Source organism: Monodelphis domestica, chromosome 5 (genome assembly GCF_027887165.1).
Source record: "Monodelphis domestica isolate mMonDom1 chromosome 5, mMonDom1.pri, whole genome shotgun sequence".
Taxonomy (NCBI): Eukaryota; Metazoa; Chordata; class Mammalia; order Didelphimorphia; family Didelphidae; genus Monodelphis; species Monodelphis domestica.
Window position 1 is genome coordinate 158,079,115 of NC_077231.1, and position 22,586 is coordinate 158,101,700.

A 22,586-nucleotide genomic window follows, 5' to 3' on the forward strand; every position below is an offset into this window, starting at 1 on the left:
TGAGGATAGTCCCTTCAGAGAATCCAAGGAAAGGAGTCAGCCTTTTTCATTCACCTCATGTCAGTCCAAAGGGAAGTTGTCTGAGATCTCAAGCCCAAACTCTTCCAAAGTCAAGCCAAAGATGAAGAGAAGAAGAAGCCCTGACAGGAAGAGCTTGGCATTTTAAAAGCCCGTTTCTTTTCTTCACTTCCTGTGACTTCCTCCACTTTTACATGTACATGTACAGCTAAAGCTTTGCTTAGGATGGCCCAGGAGGCAGTCAGCCGATTCTGATTCATCACCCTCTGTTGCACATGTAGGTCACAGGCTTCCCCTACTCAAGTGTGAGTGGAGTGTATATGTTTTTGGTTATTAAATTATAAAATGGATAGGGGAGAGTTAATTGAATCTTCACAATCAGGGGAGAGTTCATTTATTTTTCACAAGTTCCAGAGAGGGCACCCAGAGCCCTCTCTGTGTGCATACCCACAGTCACCCACCAGAGGATACTAGAAAGCCAGAGGAACTCAGGGCAGAGCTGTTTCCCTCCCCCTCTCCATGCACCTTAGGAGATTCCTCATTTCACCAACCCCTCTTTCCGGCAGCCCAATGAGAGTACTTCCTCCCTCCCCTGTCTAGGGTAAGGTGCTGGGGTGGTGGTAGGATTCATGTGCTTCATGAGGGTGTGGCCAGCCTGTTAATTCTGTGGTGAAGGTGATTCTTATGGTGGGGTTTGAGGGGAGTATATATCACAACGTGCTACATAGCTGGAAAGGGGCAGAGTTCTTGGGCCATTCTCCTCTCCCTCTCCACATGATCCTCATCATCTGCCCCTCTGCCCAGGAGCCCAATGGAAGTGCTTTCTCCCTCTCCTGTCTATGGTTGGGGTGGGGGGAAGGGGGAGGTTTTTGAGGGGGAGAAGGGAAGGAGGCTGGGTTGAAGGGTGCAGCACTAGGTCTCTGCGGTGGTGGGGCATGACACTTGGTCTCTGGGTAGGGGCAGAAAGCCTGGCACTCCATTTCTAAAAGGTTCACTATCAGTGGTCGAATGGTAGGGGTTTGTTTGTTGGATTGTTTTTGAAAGGAGAAAATCATTTTCTTGGGGCCATCACTAGGAATAAGATTGGGACTCAGGTGAGTCCTGATGCTTCTAATGATGTGGGCCCATGGGTCACATGTATTTATATTGCTTTACTAAAAAAAAAAAACAACAAACAAATCATAAACTTCTTCAAGAAAATTTACATTTTTTTCTTTGTACCTTTTGCACCTAAGAGTTCTTGACATGAAGTAAATATTTAATAAATGACTGTTGAATCAGGGAGTTATTACAAATTAACTTTCTCTGAATTGACAAAATGTTAAATCGCTCCCGAGAGAGAGAGAGAGAGAGAGAGAGAGAGAGAGAGAGAGAGAGAGAGAGAGAGAGAGAGCACTAAGCCTAAAGACATCTGAAGTCAAATTTAGCCTTAGACACTTAACTAGATGTAACAAACAATCCTGTCCAAATCATTTTACTTCTCTTTGCCTCACTTTCCTCAACTGAAAAATGAGGATAATAACAGCACCTAACTAGGAGGGTTTTTATAATTGTGAAATAAGAAAATGTTTGTAAAGTCCCTGGCATTGAATAGGACCTATATACTTATTCCCTTCCCCCTTTGAATGAACTTTTTATCTGCCCTAAAAAGATGCAGACTGATAGTTAATGTTCTTAAAATATAAAAATATCTTCCTCCAAATAAGAAAAATGTTTTCAATGAAAAATAATTTGATGTAAATTAACATATGCACTTATTTGTCAACAGAGCGTTTTCTTTTTTAAAAGGTCATAATACTGACATGGGAAATAAGAAAGAATGCTTATTAATTTATACTATATATTTTTAAGAACTATGACATTTAGAGAAAAAGAACTAATTTATTTTTATTAAGCAATAGGCACTTTTTGTAGTAAAAATTTCCCTTCTGAGTGGACCAGTCTCTTACATTTAAGTGCAAGTTCTAGCACATTCTGTTTATGAACATAATAAAATCATCATAGATTCATAGATTTGGAAGTAGAAGGGACTTAGAGGCCATTCAGTTCAAAAACTCATTTTACAGATGAGGAAATTGAAACTATGACAGGTAGTGCCCAGTGATATGTTAGTAGTACATTGAAAGGGCAGAATTATTATATTTTTTATTTAGACTATTTTCCCATGGTTACAGGATTCATGATTTTTCCCACTGCTCTTCCCTCCCCCCTCCCAGAGCTGACAAGCAGTTCCACTGGGTTATGTAATAGAAAACTGTCCTAGAGCCATGTGAGATGAAACAACCCACCTAGGAACTCCCCAGGACCAGTAAAGCACAAACCCCTTGGCTTCAAAAACAAAAAGTTTATTTTATAAAAGGGTCTAAGGGAAACTGGTAGGTAAGACCCTAACAACACTCTTAAAACTAACTCCACCCAACTTCTAAGACTCCTGAGAAAGGAGAGCCATCTGTTGCTTTGGACCCTGCTTACAGTTCCCTGCTCTATCTAAAAAACAAAAAACCCAACACACTATCTGACTCTAACCTTATCTGCCCACTGGTGATTAAATAAAAGAAGAGAAAAGCCTGGGTTTGGCTGCACTAAGTAACCCAAAGACCAGATGAAAAATGTTTAGATGACCTTAGCCCAAGAGGATTTCTGGTAGATGGACCATTGGCAGCTGACTCTATACTCAGGGAAAATGGATCTCTCCAAGTAAATTCTCTAACAAGAAGTCAAACATTTAAAGGGGCAGCTGAGTAGCTCAGTGGATTGCGTGTCAGGCCTAGAGATGGGAGGTCCTAGGTTCAAATCTGACCTCAGATGCGTCCCAGCTGTGTGACCCTGGGCAAGTCACTTGACCCCCATTGCCTAGCCCTCACCACTCTTTTGCCTTGGAGACAATACATAGCATTGACTCCAAGACAGAAGGTAAGGGTTTTAAAATTTTAAAAAAAAAAAGAAGTCAAACATTTCTCCATAAAATTTTGACTATCTAGGAAAAAATCTCTCAGAGCAAACCCTTCTTCAGCTTGGTGGAAATTCAGGCAGAGAGTCCATCTTACTTCCAGCATCAGTGGAAATCCAAAAGGAAACTAAGTCCATTAGTGTCAGTTCAAACTCCCACAATTCCTTTCTCTTTTCCAGAATCCTATCCCAGGGCCTGTATCAAAATTCCCTTTTTTTAAACTAATCCTTGAAAGCAGTCTATCCCTAACATATTCCTACATTCTGCCCTCTGAGCATCTGACCAAATCTATAGATTTGTCCTATGCTCATAACTATATAAATATATAAAACCCCCCTTATTCTAAACCTATTTAATTTTACTTATCTAATCCCACAACAAACAGTTCTTATCTAAACATTATCAATCTATTCTTCTCTAACAACTACCTCACACTAAGGAATTAGGAAAAAAGGGATTTACAATAAACAATTACATAAAGGAAAACAAATACAAAAGTTGCAACAAAAATATCAAAACAGAATGTAACAAATAATTGCAAAGATAAAGTGACAGATAACACAATGTAGTAATTTATTCCTAGTTTATTCCATTGATCCTCCTTTCTGTCTTTTAGTCAGCACCAAATTGTTTTGATGACCACTGCTTTATAGTATAATTTGAGATCTGGTACTTAGAGGCCTCCTTACTTCGCATTTTTTTTTCATTATTTGCTGGATATTCTTTTTTTTTTTTAATGAATTTGTGTTTATTGCAAACATCTAAGGTAATTTCACCACTCACTTTATTTTTTTATTTTTTAAACATTATTTTATTTGGTCATTTTCAAACATTATTCATTAGAAATAAAGATCATTTTCTTTTCCTCCCCCCCCCCCTTCCCATTGGCTATGCGTGGGTCCTCAATCTGAACTCATTTCCACGTTATTAGTTTTTGCATTAGATTTTTCATTTAGAGTCTTTCCTCCATCATGTCCCCTTAACACCTGTAGTAAAGCTGTTGCCTTTCCTCCTTGTTTTTACTACCACCGTTTGTCCTCTACTTGAGGGTAGTGTTTTTTTTTTCTCCTTTATCCCTGCAGGTTGTTCAGGGACATTGCATTGACACTAATGGAAAAGTCCATTACGTTTGATTGTACCACAGTGTATCAGTATCTGTGTACAATGCTCTCCTGGCTCTGCTCCTTTCTCTCTGCATCACTTCCTGGAGATTGTTCCAGTCTCCATGGAATTCCTCCACTTTATTATTCCTTTGAGCACAATAGTATTCCATCACCAACATATACCACAATTTGTTCAGCCATTCCCCAATTGAAGGGCGTCCCCTCATTTTCCAGTTTTTTGCCACCACAAAGAGTGCAGCTATGAATATTCTTATACATGTCCTTTTCCTTATTATCTCTTTGGGGTACAAACCCAGCAGAGGGATGGCTGGGTCAATGGGCAGGCACTCTTTTAGTGCCCTTTGGGCTTAGTTCCAAATTTCCCTCCAGAATGGTTGGATTAATTCACAACTCCACCTGCAATGAATTAATGTCCCAACTTTGCCACATTCCCTCCAACATTCATTACTTTCCTTTTCTGTCATGTTAGCCAATCTGCTAGGTGTGAGGTGATACCCCAGAGTTGTTTTGATTTGCATCTCTCTGATTATGAGAGATTTAGAACACTTTTTCATGTGCTTATTAATACTTTTGATTTCTTTGGCTGAAAACTGCCTATTCATGTCCCTTGCCCATTTATCAATTAGAGAATGGCTTCATTTTTTTTATAATTGATTTAGCTCTTTATAAATTTGAGTAATTAGACCTTTGTCAGAGGTTTTTGTTATGAAGATTGTTTACCAATTTGTTGCTTCCCTTCTAATTTTGGTTGCATTGTTTGTACAAAAACATTTAAATTTGATGTAATCAAAATTATTTATTTCACATTTTGTGACTCTTTCTATTTATTGCTTGGTTTTAAAGTCTTTCCCTTCCCAAAGGTCTGACATGTATACTATTCTGTGTTCACCTAATTTACTTAGAGTTTCCTTCTTTATGTTCAAGTCATTCACCCATTCTGAGTTTATCTTGGTGTAGGGTGTGAGGTGTTGATCCAAACCTAATCTCTCCCATACAGTCTTCCAGTTTTCCCATCAGTTTTTGTCAAATAGTGGGTTTTTGACCCAAAAGCTTGGGTCTTTGGGTTTGTCATAGACTGTCTTGCTGAGGTTATTTACCCCAATTCTATTCCATTGATCCTTCCCTGGATATTCTTGATATCTTGTTCTAGATGATCTTTGTTATAATGTTTTTTCCAATTCTATAAAATTTTTTTAGTAGTTTAATATGTATGGCACTAAATAAGTAGATTAATTTGGTAGGATTGTCATTTTTATTATGTTAGCTCAGAAAAGACAGAATTTATAACCCAGGTTCTTTGTCTCCAGTTCTTACCTGTACACTTTCTACTGTTGCATGTTATATAAATTAGACTTTGCCTTATACTTATTTGATATATCACATATATATTCATATATATATATACAGATACATATATTTAATATGTAGTAAAGTATTAAAATTTCCAAACCCCAGGAAATAACCCCGCTTTAAGGGAGCTCAGGAAGAATAAAAGGGGGATGGAACAGAGAATTGTTTATAGGCATTTCAGTATAAAGTCATGCTAATAGCCTCACTAGGCAGTTACTTGCTTCATAGTACCACACTGTCTTCATCCTGGCTTTTCCTCAGGTCCCTTTTGCTCTGCCATCCTGTCAACTGTTTTCCCAATGCTAATTTATATGTAAGCCTAGGTGTATTTCTCCTTTCCTTACATATGATCCTTCTTGCAAAACTCTCAGTTTAGCTTGTGTGTAATTATGAGCTGAAATCTCATAGAAGCTTACTTTGTTTATTGTATATACTCTTTTTTCATAGTATTAAGATCATTCATTCACTGGGTGACAGGTAGATATAATGTACTCTTAGAAGGGGAAAGATATTAAAGTTCAAGAAAGTATAACATCACTTTGTTATTCTTCGGGCTCAGGCCCCATTCCATTGGCTTTTCAAGTTTACATTCATCTTTTTTGCAATTGTAGGAATTCTTTTGTAATTTCTATCTATCAACACATCTCAATTAAACTGACAATTATATTTCTAGTATTTATGCTTTAACTCTGGTGTTCCTTCATCCATCTCAGCTCTTTCTCTCCCTTTTCCCCTTCTCATATTTTTTCTTGACATATTTGTCACATTGTAAAAACCTTTGGGCATAACACATTCATCTGTAAGCTTCATAAGGTTATAGAATGGATAGGGATTGGATCTGTGATTTCATTAGAAGAAACACTCAAGATGAGGAAAGATAGAGTAGTGGATGAAGCAGTGGCCTTGTGTTCAAGAAGACCTATGTTCAAATCCAGTCTTAAACACTGACTCTTTCTGTGTCTCAATTTTTCATCTGTAAATTGGAGATACTGACAGATGTCAGGAATAAACACTGGTGCCAGAATTACTCTGAAGAAAAAATAAGATAATATTTTAATGTATTTTGCCAAACATAAAGACCTATAAAGGTGCTAACTTATTATTAATGCAAATCAGTACCTTCTCTGAATTTTATATTCCTAGAGAGTTATTCAGAGCACTAGGGGATAAAATAATTTCACTGAATTCATACAGGCAGATCATGTCAAAGTTGGGCCATGAATGTGCATCTACCAGATTACAAGGCTAAGTTTCTATCTACTACACTATATATATCAGGAAACATGGCCAAGTAATTCTTACATATACAAAATGATTCTAGACAATGTCAATAGCTCTAGACAACTCTGGAGAGTTAAGGAAATCATGTCATTTCATGTTATTTAATATGTTGAAGATTTGTCCAGTAATATTTTGAGTGTTTCTCTTGCCTTTTGAATAGATTTTGAATCAAAATCTTGAGGAGCACTTGATATTTTTATTAATCTTTTCCAAGAATAAAATAATTATTTTCCCTCAAGGGGGGAGGAGTTAGGATTGAATGTGTTTTTCTTTAAGCTCTTAACTTGTCTGATCATTCATTCAAAGCTCTTTTTTTCAAAGAGGAATGAAGAATTTTTCTCAGAATTGCAGACTGTGAAGCTTTTAAGGGAGAGGTATGTGTATATGTGTGTGGGGTGGATATGGAAGAGAGGGAAAGTAGGAGCATAGCTGCACTGGTACAGAGGTATGGAATCTGCTCCTTAAAACAGGATCCAAAGATAAAATGAGAGCACCCTTGTGGGTGGGGTGAGGATATGTGTGACCAGTATGTGAATGATTCTCAGGAAGTTTGTACAAAGTTCAGCCTTGTCAGAGCATAACCCTGTCCTAAACCTATGCGAACTGTGTGCACATTCACAGCTGTCATCAACATATCTATACTTCATAGCCTTCTACATGGAGAAATGAGATGAAAACCTTCAACAGTTTATCTTTGTACTGTGAGCTTATGAAATTGTCCTTTTATGTAGTTATGCATCTTCCAACCAGTGGAAAGATATTCACATACAAATTTCAGGAATCACTCCTTTAGACTGAAGGCAATTTATAGAAAGCTATAGAAAAAATCTCCCCAAAGCACAGCAGGAAATTTCTTTGTGCAAACCAGGGTACATGACTATCATTTCTACATATTTTGAGCTTTTTATGTTATAATAAAAAGAGCATGTTTCCAAATATACTCCTTTTGGTTTTCTTTTATATCTGCATCTTGCAGTGACTGGAGTTTTCTTCGACAATATTATTTTTCTGCATTTCACCTGGATGCACTATTAATAGCCACACATCATTTCACTCATAATTGTTCTGATACATATTATGAATTTATCCCATTATTCTTGTCAGCCTATCTCCTGATGAGTTGCAAATGTGGCAACTAATAATAAAGAAAGTTGTGTTTTGTTTTTTTCTAAAATGGGGTATCAAACACAAAATTGATCAAATTCAATCAGACATTCTTTAGTCTTCACTTACTCTGAATGTGGACATATTGGTTTGCTATAAATTTTCAAAGGGATTCCTACTGAGTTTTCAATAAACTGAGTCAATGAAGATGAGTCAGGATGGAAGTGAATTCTTTTTACTAGCAATAGCTCAGTATCCTTAATCATTTTGATAACATTAACCATTATTGTTCTTTTTCTTTCACCCAATGCTTCATGACCCCATTTGGAATTTTCTTGGTGAAGATACTAGAGAGGCTTACCATTTCCTTCTCCAACTCACTTTATAAAGGAGGAAACTGAGGCAAATAGGATTATATGACTTTCCCTGGGTCAACCAGTTAGTAAGTATCTGAGTCCAGATTAGCACTCAGATGTTTCTGACCCTACAAGCAGTGCCCCATTTTGCATATAACATTTTTTAACTCTTTCAAGTGTTTTTTTTTTGGGGGGGGTTCATATCTCACTTGATGTCTTACAAAAATTGTGTGAGATCAGTAAACCCAGTATTATAGATTTTGAAACTAAAACAAAGAAGTAGGATGGTATTTTGATATTGGATTCTGTGACCTTGAACAAGTAATTTAAAATTCCTTGGCCTCACTTTTCTCAGAACTTAGTAGGATTTCAATTTCTACTTTTTAGCACTTAATTCTTTAAAATACAACATCCTATTTGCTTAATAGGAGTAACATATTAAACAGCTATTTAGGAAATAGTTTTACCTTCTATGTGCTGGTAAAATATTTTACCAAAAATAAACCTCTACAATTGTCATATATCCTTCATAATAAATGAATTACTTCATCTGGACCATGGCTAAAATTTGTGTGGCATCTACAATAGTAACTGAAACATGATATTTTGAGAGCTTGGTCCATGAGAGTGACTATGGAATGGATAAAGAGAGAGGCATTAGAGTAGAATGAAAAGAATGTTAGATTTTGCGACAAAGAACCAGAGTTGAAATCTCAGCTCTCTTACTCTCTTATTAAACAATAATGGGACCAACCACTTAATCTAACTAGGTCTGAATTTCTTAATATGCAAAATAAGGGTACTATACTGGATAATCTCTAAAATCTCATTCTATGAAATGCAAGAGATATTATGAAGGATGAATGTTCAGGATTGTTGACTATAAGATGACAGAAGGAAAGAAAAAGTCAAAGATAAGTTAGTAGTTTCTAACCTAAGTGACTATGAGAATGATAATTTCATTCATAGAAATAAGGAAACACCTAGAAGAAGGAACTAGATTAAATGAAATTTAACAATAATTGAATAATCTACAAGGTACAAGAATTGGAGCAGCTAGGTCATACAGTGGATAGAGTACCAGTTCTGGGATCAAGAAGACTCATCTTTGTAAGTTCAAATGCAGCCTCAGACATTTACTACCTGTGTGAACCTGGGCAATTAACCCTGTTTTAATCAGTTTTCTCATCTGTAACATGAGTTGGAAATAGAAATGGCAAACCACTCTAATATCTATGCCAAGAAAATCCCAAGTGGAGTGGAATATAACTGAATGAGCTGAACAACAAATGAACAAGGAAAGGTGCTATTCCTGGAAATAAGAATAGAAAGGTTTTTTGACACTTTGCTGCCATGGAACTTACATTTTATTGAGGGATGCAAAATAGTTAAAGAAGTAAATACAAGTAAATCTGAGGAGGGAAAAAATGCTAACCTATTTCCCTAAAAGTGACCTATGTGCTGAGCTGTGAAGGAACCTAAGCATTTTAAAAAGCAAAGGGGAAAAAGGAATGTATTCTGGCACAGAGGAAGGCTGAATTTGAGGGAACTTTTTAGGTTTCTCTTTCTAAGAAAAGCAGGCTAATGCCAATTAATTTCAATATTAATTTTATTTGTTATTATTTGTTTTAGTTGCTTTAGAGGCTTCTACTTCAATATTACATTTGTTAGTCTTTGAACATTCCCCCTTCCTGGTCATTTCTTTAGTTTCTTAATGGAAGAGTACAAGGAATGAATCTGTCTGAGGTTTCTTAGCTACCTAGTACAACTAACTATGAAGAGACATATTATTGGAGAATAATTGTATATTACTGTGTCAGACCAATATCCCAGCAATACCCCTTACATCCCAGTGTTACCTGTCTTTTACATCATAAAGTTATTCATTCCTATGGATACTTTACTATCCATACAAACATGAAAACAAATGTTACTTATGTGTTTGCTATTAGAAAGGGCCCTTGTCTATGTGTTCTAGATATGAATAACTTATTTCTACCACAGTCATCATAAGCTTTGTTCAGAGATAGAAAATGGCTTTCAAATTCCAACTGGTCATTAGATTAGTAAAGTATTTCTCTTTTTAGATGGTGTACTATATAGAAGTAGCACTAATATCTGGAAAAGTATATTATATTACTATTTATATGCTAAAAGTTATAGCTAGGTTTATTAATGGGTTTGCTGGGTTTTTATGTTTCTCCAGGGTAAATTTTTTTTTCATTTTTTCAAGTTTTATTGATGACCTTAAAGCAATTCTCTCATTTCATGATAAGTCTCTTAGGTTTCAACAATAGATCTTTTCCTTGTAATAAATGTAGTCAAGCAAAATAAATACAAATGATGCCACATCTAACAGCAAATACCTTCTCTTGCACCTATTGTGTAACACCTTAATGATGAAAGCCAAGACCTGAAGCCACCATTAGTGATTACAATGTCCAGAATTTCTATATTTCAGTATTTTATTTTATATTATTTAGTAATCATGCTAAGTGATATTCTGCTTCTGCTTCCTATACACCAATCTTTATAGTCTTAATTTATTATAACAACAATATCCTATTATATTTGTAAAATGCAGTTTGTTCAACTTACTTTCCAATTATATATTATTTTACAGACACATCCATTCCAGTTAAATTTTTCTTTTAAAACAATTGTTATAAATATTTCTGCATATTTCCCTCCATCTTGCTGTTGCTCAACCTTACCCCAATTAGGATAGAGTACCAGACCTGGAGTCAGAAAGACCCATCTTCCTGTGTTTGTATATGGCCTCAGATGCTAGCTATATGCCCCAGGGCAAGTCATTTAATCATGCTTGAGTGAGATAGGACTAAAAAATGACTGACCAATATATTATTGAATTTTCAGCTTTGTTTTAGAGGCCATTCTTGAATGTAAGCAATAGATTGGCAAATGTATATATATCTGCTACTTGTTCTTATTTCTAGGCAAGAACAATTTTATGACAAAATATAAGGAAATAAATTGCTTTAAGAAGAATAACTTCTTTGAAATAAATGCCAAGAAAACAATAAACTTGAAGTAATAATAATAGGGAACAGGTATTAGAAAAGTCATGTTAGAATTATATTTACAAATTTATCAACATAGCCATTTCCATTTTTAATCCAAGTCTTCTCAACTTATCATATGCAGGAGACAGCTAGGTGGTATAATGAATAGAAAGTAGGACTTGAAGACCAGAAGATCTGCTTTCAAATCCCATCTTAGACATTTACTAGTTCTGTGATACTAAGCAAGTCACAACTTCTCTGTTATTCAGTCAGGATTGTTATGAAGATCAAAAGTTACATGTTTAAAATGCTTTATAAACCCTTTAGTGTTCTACATATGCTAGCTTTTATTAGTAATATTATTTTTCCCAGCTAATAAAATCAGAAGTAATTGGATTTCACATCCATATGAAATGAATATTATTACTTAATTGTCCTATATGGGACTTTTCCATAGACAGTATTTCTAGAGAAGAACAATTTTTTTTAAGGCAAGGCTGGCTGGCACCTGCAAATGATTGTTCTTGCCAACAGGACTAAAAGTACAACCTTTTAAAAATATGCTCCTCCAAGAAATTTTATTACCTCCAAGAAATCTCTTAAGAATGGCAAAAAACATAAATAGCTTAATTTTAAAGTATTTGAAACTGGAAGCTATCAAGTAAAACTTCTTTCTCCAACCTTTTAGAGATCGTGTCCAAACTGTAAACCTCACACAGCATGTGAGCCACCCTCTTAGCCCAGCAAGGAGAACAGAGGGAGTGCTATTATTGGGATGCTGGGCAAAGGGGTAGATGATGTGAGAAATGTCCTCAGGTGTATGAGGAGATGAGGAAGGGAACAGCTCCCTCTAGCAGGCATGCCATTGGTTTGCCAGCATGGACTTAGAGTGAGTCTAGATTCAAGCATACTGAAAAATTAGTTGTTCAGTTTACTTCAGGCTTTCTATCCATCTCCCTGTGCACTGGGGAAATGTTCAGAAAAGTCCATCAGTATATGACAAAGTCAATGAAGTAATAATTTAATATTTTCATAATATCTAATTCTACCTTAGGTATATAGATACCTGTTTAAGCATGGAATTTGTATATATTGAGAGCTTAAAAATGTTTGTTGGATTGAAATGATTTGCATATTGCCTGTATCCATTGTATGATTGTTCATGTCTCAATTCATGGAGCTCTATTCATTATCTTTCTGATATGTTACCTTAATTCTTAAAGCTTCTAATATTTATTTTTATTAGGTAATGGATTAGGAATCCGAATCGTAGGTGGCAAAGAAATCCCAGGAAATAGTGGAGAAATTGGAGCCTATATTGCCAAGATCCTCCCTGGTGGAAGTGCAGAGCAGACAGGAAAACTTATGGAAGGTAAGAAAATATAAATTCAGTTAAAGTACCAGAAATGAAGGTTTTAGATACAAATTATATATATATCAGTATTTTGATAATTGAATTTTAATGGCATTTCATTTACTTTGTCTTTGATATTTGTTTTGTGAAATTATATTTATTTTGATAATTTAAAAGAATCCTTATAATATCAATATATTTATTCTGTTTTCAATTTCCATTTCCATTTTTATATCTATTTAGCCATTTGAAAATATTGTTTTATTTGGGAAAATATAGCTATTCCAAGTTAATTATGCTTAATGAACAATTTTACAAAATGGTTTGTGATTAACTATTTACTTATATTTTCATAAAGTCCAAGAAGAAGCAAATTGCTATTAACATTATAATAGTCATAAATGCATAGTAAATTAGGAACTATAAAACTTCCAAGGTACTTATTAATTTTCCTGGTTTTAGAGAGAATTGTGCCTCATTACATCTTTAGAATCTTCAAGTTATAATTATAATAATTTTATACCATATATTTGTATTCCATGTTCATAAATATATGTATACATGTGTATATATTATATATATTCTTTGTGGAAGAGTTTAGCAGGATTCTACAAACAGGTGGAAATTTCCAATTGCTACTTTGTAGTAGAATTAGGCTTCATTTGCAGTCAGGAAATGTACAGTATATCAGCTTTTGGTTCTCAATAAGAAACATCATTCATTTAAGTTGTTAGATGTCTTTTTTACTTCAGTGGTTATTTATTTACATATTTTTTCTTCATTGTATCTTATGGTTCAGTGGAAACTTACTTGTGGTTTTCCCCTAACGCACTTTTTTCCTCTCAAAAAAAAACCACATCATTATTTTAGCAGAAGGAGTGTCTTTGAATCCATCTGACTAGATATCATATTGGCTTGGTTCAAAGAGACAATGAGAAGATACTGGAAAGGGGACATTTCCTGTGATGATAGAAATCAACTAGAAACAGTCTTTATTTAAGCCTTTATTTCTTAACTGGCTGTAAGCATGTTAGTAAGAGAAGATACTGGACTAAATAAAAAGGTGAAAACTGAGACAATTAATCTGAACCTGGAGCTGTAAAATACTATCACCCTTTTATTCCTATTCTTATACTTTGTCTTTTGCAAATGTAGATAAACAATATTTATAGAATAAATAAACCACGTGTTAAAGATTTGTATTCCAGTATCTCTTTCTTATTGACATAGTCTCGAAAGGAATTGTTATGGCACATGTTATACAATGAATCAGTTACAATGTGAAATTTCATCATCACTGTGCAAATCCTTACTGCCTTTCCAACCTGAGAGATTTTTGGTCTGTTTTTTTGTTTTTGTTTTTGTTTTTAATTTAATTTATTTAGTCAATTTAAAACATTATTCCTTGGTTACAAGAGTATTATTTTCCTCCCTTCCCTCCCATCACCATTCCTGTAGCTGATGCCCAATTTCATTGGGTATTACTTGTGTCCTTGATCAGAACCTATTTCCATGCTGTTGATGTTTATATTAGGATGTTCCTTTATAGTCTATATTCCCAATCATATCCCCTCGACCATGTAATCACGCAGTTGGTTTTCTTCTGTGTTTCTACTCCCACAGTTTTTCCTCTGAATGTGGATAGTTTTTTCTCCTAGATCCCTCCAAGTTGTTCAGGATCACTGCATTGCCACTAATGGATATTACATTAAATTTTACCACAATGTATCAGTCTCTGTGTATAATGTTCTCCTGGTTCTGCTCCTTTCACTCTGCATCAATTCTTGGAGGTCATTTCAGTTCCCATGGAATTCCTTCACTTTATTATTCCTTTGAGCACAATAGTATTCCATCACCAACATATACCACAATTTGTTCAGCCATTCCCCAATTGAAGGGCATCCCTTCATTTTCCAAATTTTTGTCGCCACAAAGAGAGCAGCTATGAATATTCTTGTATAAGTCTTTTTACTTATTATCTCTTTGGGGTACAAATCCAGTAGTGCTATGGCCAGATCAAAGGGCAGACAGTCTTTTAGTGCCCTTTGGGCATAGTTCCAAATTGCCCTCCAGAATGGTTGGATTAATTCACAACTCCACCAGCAATGCATTAATGTCCTGACTTTGCCACATCCCCTCCAGCATTCATTATTTTCCCTTGTTGTCATGTAGCCAATCTGCTAGGTGTGAGGTGATACCTCAGAGTTGTTTTGATTTGCATCTCTCTGATTATAAGAGATTTAAAGCAATTGTTCATGTGCTTATTAATACTTTTGATTTCTTTAACTGAAAATTGCCTATTCATGTCCCTTGCCCATTTATCATTTAGAGAATGGCTGGATTTTCTGTACAGTTGGTTTAGCTCTTTATAAATTTGAGTAATTAGACCTTTGTCAAAAGTTTTTATTATGAAGATTGTTTCCCAATTTGTTGCTTCCCTTCTAATTTTGGTTGCATCAGTTTTGTTTGTACAAAAATGTTTTAATTTGATGTAATCAAAATTATTGATTTTACATTTTGTGATTTTTTTTCTAGCTCTTGCTTGGTTTTAAAATCTTTCCTTTCCCAAAGATCTGACAATTATACTCTTCTGTGTTCACCTAATTTACTTATAGCTTCCTTCTTTATAATAAAGTCATTCACCCATTCTGAGTTTATCTTGGTGTAGGTTTTGAGATGTTGATCCAAACCTAATCTCTCCTACACTGTCTTCCAATTTTCCCAGCAGTTTTTATCAAATAGTGGATTTTTGTCCCAAAAGCTGGGGTCTTTGGGCTTATCATAGACTCTCTTGCTGAGGTCACTTATCCCAAGTCTATTCCACTGATCCTCCTTTCTGTGTCTTAGCCAGTACCAAATTGTTTTGATGACCACTGCTTTATAGTATAGTTTGAGATCTGGGACTGCAAAGCCTCCTTCCTTTGCATTTCTTTTTTCATTATTTCCCTGGATATCCTTGATCTTTTGTTCTTCCAAATGAACTTTGTTATGGTTTTTTCTAATCCAGTAAAAAAGTTTTTTGGTAATTCAATGGGAGTGGCACTAAATAAGTAAATTAATTTGGGCAGAATTGTCATTTTTATTATGTTAGCTCATCCTATCCATGAGTAATCAATGTTTTTCCAATGTTTAGATCTAGTTTTAATTGTGTGGAAAGTGTTTTGTACTTGTGTTTGTATAGTTCCTGTGTTTGTCTCAGCAGATAGATTCCTAAGTATTTTATTTTGTCTAGGGTGATTTTAAATGGAATTTCTCTTTCTAATTCTTGCTGCTGAGATGTGTTGGAGATATATAGAAATGCTGATGATTTATGTGGGTTTATTTTGTATCCTGCAACTTTGCTAAAGTTTTTGATTATTTCCGCTAGCTTTTTAGTTAATACTCTAGGATTCTTTAAGTAGACCATCATATCATCTGCAAAGATTGATAGCTTGGTCTCCTCATTGCCAATTTCAATACTTTCAATTTCTTTTTCTTCTCTAATTGCTACTGCTAGTGTTTCTAGTACAATGTCAAATAGTAGAGGTGATAATGGGCATCCTTATTTCACTCCTGATCTTATTCAGAAGGCTTCTAGTTTATCCCCATTGCAGATGATATTTGCTGATGGTTTTAGATATATAATGCTTATTATTTGTGGAAAGGCCCTTTTATTCCTATATTTTCTAGTGTTTTCAATAGGAATGGGTGTTGTATTTTGTCAAAGGCTTTTCCTGCATTTATTGAGATCAACCTGAGAGATTTTAAAATGAATTCTACCTCTGTTCACCTGATTTTTGTATATAATTCTGACTAGTTAAAATGGAAAAAATATTTGGTCTTTTCTATCTATATTATCATTTTCACGTATGCAATGATTTGCATTTAATTGTAGAAAGTAGGAATGCAAAATAGGTATAAATATTAAGTCAGCAAGTAACAATTTATTAAGTACCTACTATGTACCAAAGACACCTAGGTGGCACAGTGGATAAAGTCTTGGGCCTAAAGTCGGAAAGACTTATCTTCCAAAGTTCAAATCTGGCCTCAAATGATTCCTAGCTATCTGACATTGGGTAGATCACTTAATCCAATTTGTTCAGTCCCTCCATGATAAGGTCTGGAGAAGGGAATAGCAAGTCAGTCCAGCATCTTTGCCAAGAAAACTTCAAATGGGATCACAAAGAGTAGGACAAAATTGAAGTGACTGAACAACTATGAGCCAGGCATTGTTTAAATGATGGGGATATAAAGAAACAAAAAAATATTAATTCTTAGCCTCAAGACACTCAAATTAAATGGGGGAGACAAAGAGCAAAGAGATATGTACTAATAAGCAGTATGCAGAAAAAAAATGGGAAATAATCAACTCGGGAAAGGCATTAAAATTAGGAGGCATATTGAAAGATTCCTGGTAGAATGTAAAGTTTTAGTTGGCATTTTCATGCATACAGGAAAGCTATGAGGTAGAGAAAAAGAAAGAGAATACTCTAGGGATGGAAGACAACCAGAGAAAATGCCCTGAGACAAGAAATGAAGTCTTGTTTGTGGAACACTAAGGAAGTCAGTATCATTGGATCAAGTAGTAATTATAAGTAGGCTGGTGAGAGGGGTATAAGAGAAAAGAAGACAGGAAAAGTGAAGAGGTTCAGAGGCAATGGAGCTAGGTTTTGAAGGACTTTGAACATCATGCAAAGGTCTTTGTATTTGATTTTTGAGGTATTCAGGAATCATTGGAGTCATTAAGGTGAGGTGAGGTGGTGATATAGTCAGAGCTGAGTTTTAGGAAAATCACTTTGGTTGCTAAATGGAGGACTGACTAGAGTAAGGCGGGTTTTGAGGCAGGCAGACTAGCCAGTAGGCTATTTCAATAGTCCAGATGTGAGATGATAGGGGTCTGCACCAAGATGATCAAAGGGCAGAGGAGAAAAAGGGACTTATGGGAAAGGTGCTCCAAAAGGGAAATCAGCAGGATTTGGTTACAGCTTGACTATAGCGGATGATGAATATTGAGAGGTCACGGAGACCTAGCCTTCAAGCCTAGAGGATTATGCTGTGTCCTATGAATTTGAAAGGGATAATCAGACTATAATTAAAAAGTCTAAGATTTTACAAGTTAAGTTTGAATTATTTATATATGGTTAAACATTTCCACTATTACTTTATATGTAGGACCAAGCAATCCCATATACTGACAACACTAGAATTGTTTTTTGGCATTATTTTCAGGTTAATTCTTTTTTTTTCACTTTAAACATTATTTTATTTGGTCATTTCCAAACATTATTCATTGGAAACTAAGATAATTTTCTTTTCCTCCCTCCCACCCCCTTCCCACCACCTCTCCCATAGCCGATGCACGATTCCACTGGGTATCACATGTGTTCTTGGTTCGAACCCATTTCCATGTTGTTGGTATTTGCATTAGAGTCTTCATTTAGAGTCTCTCCTCAGTCCTATCACCTCCACCCCTGTAGTCAGGCAGTTGCTTTTCATCGGTGTTTTTACTCCCACAGTTTATCCTCTGCTTGTGGATAGTGTTTTTTAGATCCCTGCAGATTGTTCAGGGACATTGCATTGTCCCTAGTGGAGGAGTCCATTACCTTCGATTGTACCACAGTGTATCAGTCTCTCAGGTTAATTCTTAAGAGCAGGGAGTTAGAAATTTTGAAACAAATCCTACTTTTGTTTCTCATTTGACTGTGACTTCTATGGGAGTAGGACCTGGCTTTTGCCTTTCTTTGTTTCTTTAGTACCTGGTAAATAGTAACTACTTAATAAATGTTTGGTAAGTGACTGGAAAAGAAGATTTCATTGAAATTTTGGATGTCATTTTTCAGTGATGAAATAATTAGTTTGTGATTCAAATGGGATGTGTAGCATACAGTTATATGCTAAAGGACAAATCACCTTAGTCCCAGTGCCCAAGTGTTTCTGATTTCTAATAATTGCCTTGTTTTATTTTTTATTATGTATATCTGATAGGAGGTAGGGGGCACTGTGAAGGAGATGACTAAAAATACATAAGCACAGAAAGAAATAGAAATTAAGAGAAATTAATGTGTTTCCTAAATCCATAGTACAATTTATGATTAGAAATAGAAATAAGTTGAAGTCAAGAACTCATTTAATTGTGGAAAGCAAAGTTTAAAGTTTGTTTAATAAAGACTTTAATATAAAAAGCACAGAACTTGCATTAGAAGCTTTTTTTGTCCTAGGAGCCACACAGAATAGATCTGGAGGGAGAAAGACCTGAATTCAAAACAAGCCTCAACAAGTAGCCACATGACTCTGGACAAGTAACTTAACCTCTATATGCCCTAGTTTCCTCATCTTTAATGTATAAATAATGATAGCATGTACCTTCCAAAGTTGTTTTAAGGATAAAGTGAAATAGATTTGTAAAGTTCTTTGAAAACCTTTAAACTCTATATAAATGCTCATTGTTATTATCATAATCATCATTATCAGAATTATTATTAATTTTTTACTATTATCTATTATATCATTTAATTCCTCTGGTCCTTTGTTCTTTCCGTGTAAAATGAAGGACTTGAATGGATTAATTGCTGACATTATGGAATTTTCTTATTAGTTGCACTTACTCTTTTTTGTTTATGTATATTTTATATCCTTGTATGTAGAATGTCTGTTACATAGAATTATTGCATAAGAATGTCAATGCTTGATGTTATACTTAGAATTTCATAAAGTGTGTTAGAATAAGAAAAATATATTCCTGATACATTTTGAGTTTATTTTTGCCATTCAATTTTAATGGCTTACATTATCTGTCTTCCCAAGATACTATATAAGGTTTAAGAGGATATTATTTTGCCATCATATGAATCTAACTTGATTTGTAGCAGTATCTTTGTGGCATTTCATAAAACAAACCCTTTTTATGTGTTTGTTTACCATCTAGAGTTCAAATCAGTCCAAAGTAATAGTGTTTTATTATTGTGAATGTTAAGAATAAAGATTAGCATATAGCAGAGAATTTAAAAAATCAATATTCAAAATATCTAGTACAAATGGTACTTAAGTTGATATTATAGGCACTTTGGAAATCAGAATTCTACCTTGAACATTTACTCTTTTGCTAAAGTGTCAACATTTCCAAAGAAAAATCATATTTAAAGGTGATGGTTGCCATTATTTGTTCTTCTATAATAATTTATCATACTGGAGAATCTGACATGATGATAAACTTACTAGCTGGGATCAAAGAGTAGGCTGATAAATACCTCTCAAATCTTGCACTCCAAAGTGGTTGCATCCACAAGGCCTAGCACAGTGCCTGGAACAAAGTAAGTATTTCATAAATTGTTGATTGGTTGGTTGATTAGTTGACTGATATTGGGTAAAGTACTTTGAGTATAAGAATTACTAATTTACTTTCAAATGATGTTTTTCAGATGACAAATTCTCATTGAATAAAAATGCTACACTCAGAACTAATTTTACAGGTTGTCAAACAATAGCTGGTTGTTTCACTAATTAAATAAACTTCCTTGATTGATAGTCAACTTCCACTACATGTTCAAAACTGAATGTATATTTGGATGGAGGAAGATGAGAAGGGGGAAGGGATTGATATCATTGAAGCAAGGAAATATGAGAGTTGGTGCAAGGCAAAGAGTTTCTCATTATTTTATCTTAATTAACACTTGCAGGGAGGAGATATACAGGAAGGAATCAGTCTATATATACTTATAGAAAGGTAATAACTTTCCCATGATGCTGTGAGTTCTAGAAACTGACAGAAATGGATTAATCAGACTTGGTGTGATGAAGAAAGAAACACTTCCCATAGAAGACTTGGAAAATAGGAGGCAGAGAAATGTTTGCAAGTCAAGTACTCAGAACTGCCCACGGCAAGAGAAGAGCTATTGACAGATGGCAGCAACCTCCTGCAGGGCCATGTTGAAAGGAACAAGCTGGTAAACAGGAGGCAGCAAAAGCTGAGGGCCAAGATAAAGGCAGCTCACAATATCTGGACCTAGGAATCATGCTAGCAATGAATCTAGAGGCTTCATCTATTGCTGTTATAAGTCTTTGAAGAGATTATTCCCTGAACAGTAAGGGAGGAAGCTAGAAGCCTCCACATGGGGGACTTTGGTCATTCTAATAAAATGCATTTAAATCCAGTCATGTTGGTAGCCTCAGCTGCTTTTAGGAGGAAAATAAATACTTCTAAAGGAGAGATAATCATAAATTAAATCCAGGAAAATATTGGACAGAAATATAAGCCAAAGAGTATGGGTATTGAAAAGCCATCAAGTTATATAATTCGGTCTATGTGAATCCAAAGCTATGTCTTGAACCTTAGGATAAAATATCTTAATTCAAATACTTTAAGCCTAATTTGCATAATTGAATTGGGAATTTTTTTTCTAGAGAGATCTCATTCTAATTTATTGGTTGTTTCTTTCAAATATTATTTTCCTAATGTGACTTTATGTTATTAAATATGTAGTATTCAGACATCAATTTGTTATTGCCAATAAGGATTGATTTAAAGGAACTACAGTGTTTTGCCTGGAGAAGAAAAGATATGATTAGTGAAGATATGACATACCTATCTTCATGTATTTCAAGGATTCTCATGTGGACAAAGGACCTTTTTCTGCTTGACCCCAAAGGGAAGAATTAGAAGCAATGAATGGAAGTTGCAAAGAGGAAAATTTAGATTTGATATTAGGAAAAGCTTTCTAATATGTAGGGCTAACCAAAAGTATCTGACATGGCAAGCGATGTTTTCGCTTCTGTGATATGGAAATCACATTAAAGGACTGATATATATATATATATATATATATATATTAATTTAATGTCGCCAAGGAATTCAGCTATGTAATTCCTAAATGAAAACTCAAGTCAGCAGTCAACCTTTTATGGAGATTTTTTAATTACTAACAGGAGGAAGAAAGGTATTAGAGAGAGAGAGAGAGAGAGAGAGAGAGAGAGAGAGAGAGAGAGAGAGAGAGAGAGAGAGAGAGAAAGGGGAGAGAAAGGAAGAGGGCTTAAATATCCCCTCTGCTTAGTCTGGGCCAAAGGCCCAAGGCCTTGAATAGCCATGGTAAAGAAAAGAGATCCCTATCACTCAGAGAAACAGTCTCTGGGCCTCCACCCCAAGCACCAGCTCCAACAACTACCCCCTTTCCTCCACACAGGAAGTCCCCAGACTCCTCAGTTGTCCTCTACCTCACTTCCTGTGTCTCCCCTGTGCCAATGCTGGCTCTAGCTTAACCCAGGACCTCCCAGAGGTCTGTCCCCTTTGCACATGTCTGCTGAAGGTCATATTCTCAAATAATTAAATCTTGAGCTTTTTTGCAGCCCTTCCTAAATCCTGTTACCCTGAGTAGGGTGGAGATTGTAGTTTCCAAGATCTGATTCTGTCATTCCAAGTATCTCCATTGTTATTGATCAGGAAATAGCCAAATCCCATCCTCTAAAGAATGGTTTGAACAGGGTTGAGTAGTTCACACTTTCTAGTAAATATACAAGCAAAGACTACATGGTTTCTTGTCAGGAATATTAAAGAGTGAATTTTTTTTAAACCTTACCTTCCATCTTGGAGTCAATACTGTGTATTGGCTCCAAGGCAGAAGAGTGGTAAGGGCTAGGCAATGGGGGTCAAGTGACTTGCCCAGGGTCACACAGCTAGGAAATGGCTGAGGTCAGATTTGAACCTAGGACCTCCTGTCTCTAGGCCTGGTTCTCAATCCACTGAGCTACCCAGCTGCCCCTAAAGAATGAGTTCTTGTTTATATTTTGGTTGGATTAGATTTCTACTAGCCAAGATCTCTTTTACCTCTAGGAGTCTGATTCTATTATGTTATTCTATTTTAAATTATTATTTTTAGAATAATCTATTATACAATTAGAATTTATAATAAAGGATTTTATTTTCTGCCTACCCTTCAACACTAAGAAGTGAACATTTTGAATTAAATATGTATACATACAAAAAGTAGAAAGTCATAAACTCATACTAATAAAACCATTCTTGAGGCATGAGAAAAAAAATGCCCTTTGTGCTGT

At 35.1% G+C, this 22,586-nt stretch overlaps 1 protein-coding gene across 5 annotated transcripts in view; it reads left to right on the top strand.

Annotated features, from left to right (window-relative positions):
- Positions 1-22,586, top strand: part of PCLO (piccolo presynaptic cytomatrix protein) — a 623,741-nt gene that overhangs the window by 381,018 nt on the left and 220,137 nt on the right. For all 5 annotated transcript variants that reach the window (XM_056799474.1, XM_056799475.1, XM_007504012.3 and 2 more), the window contains exon 10: positions 12,453-12,578. In XM_056799474.1, the coding sequence (XP_056655452.1) occupies positions 12,453-12,578 (126 nt within the window). The remainder of the gene's footprint in view (positions 1-12,452; positions 12,579-22,586) is intronic.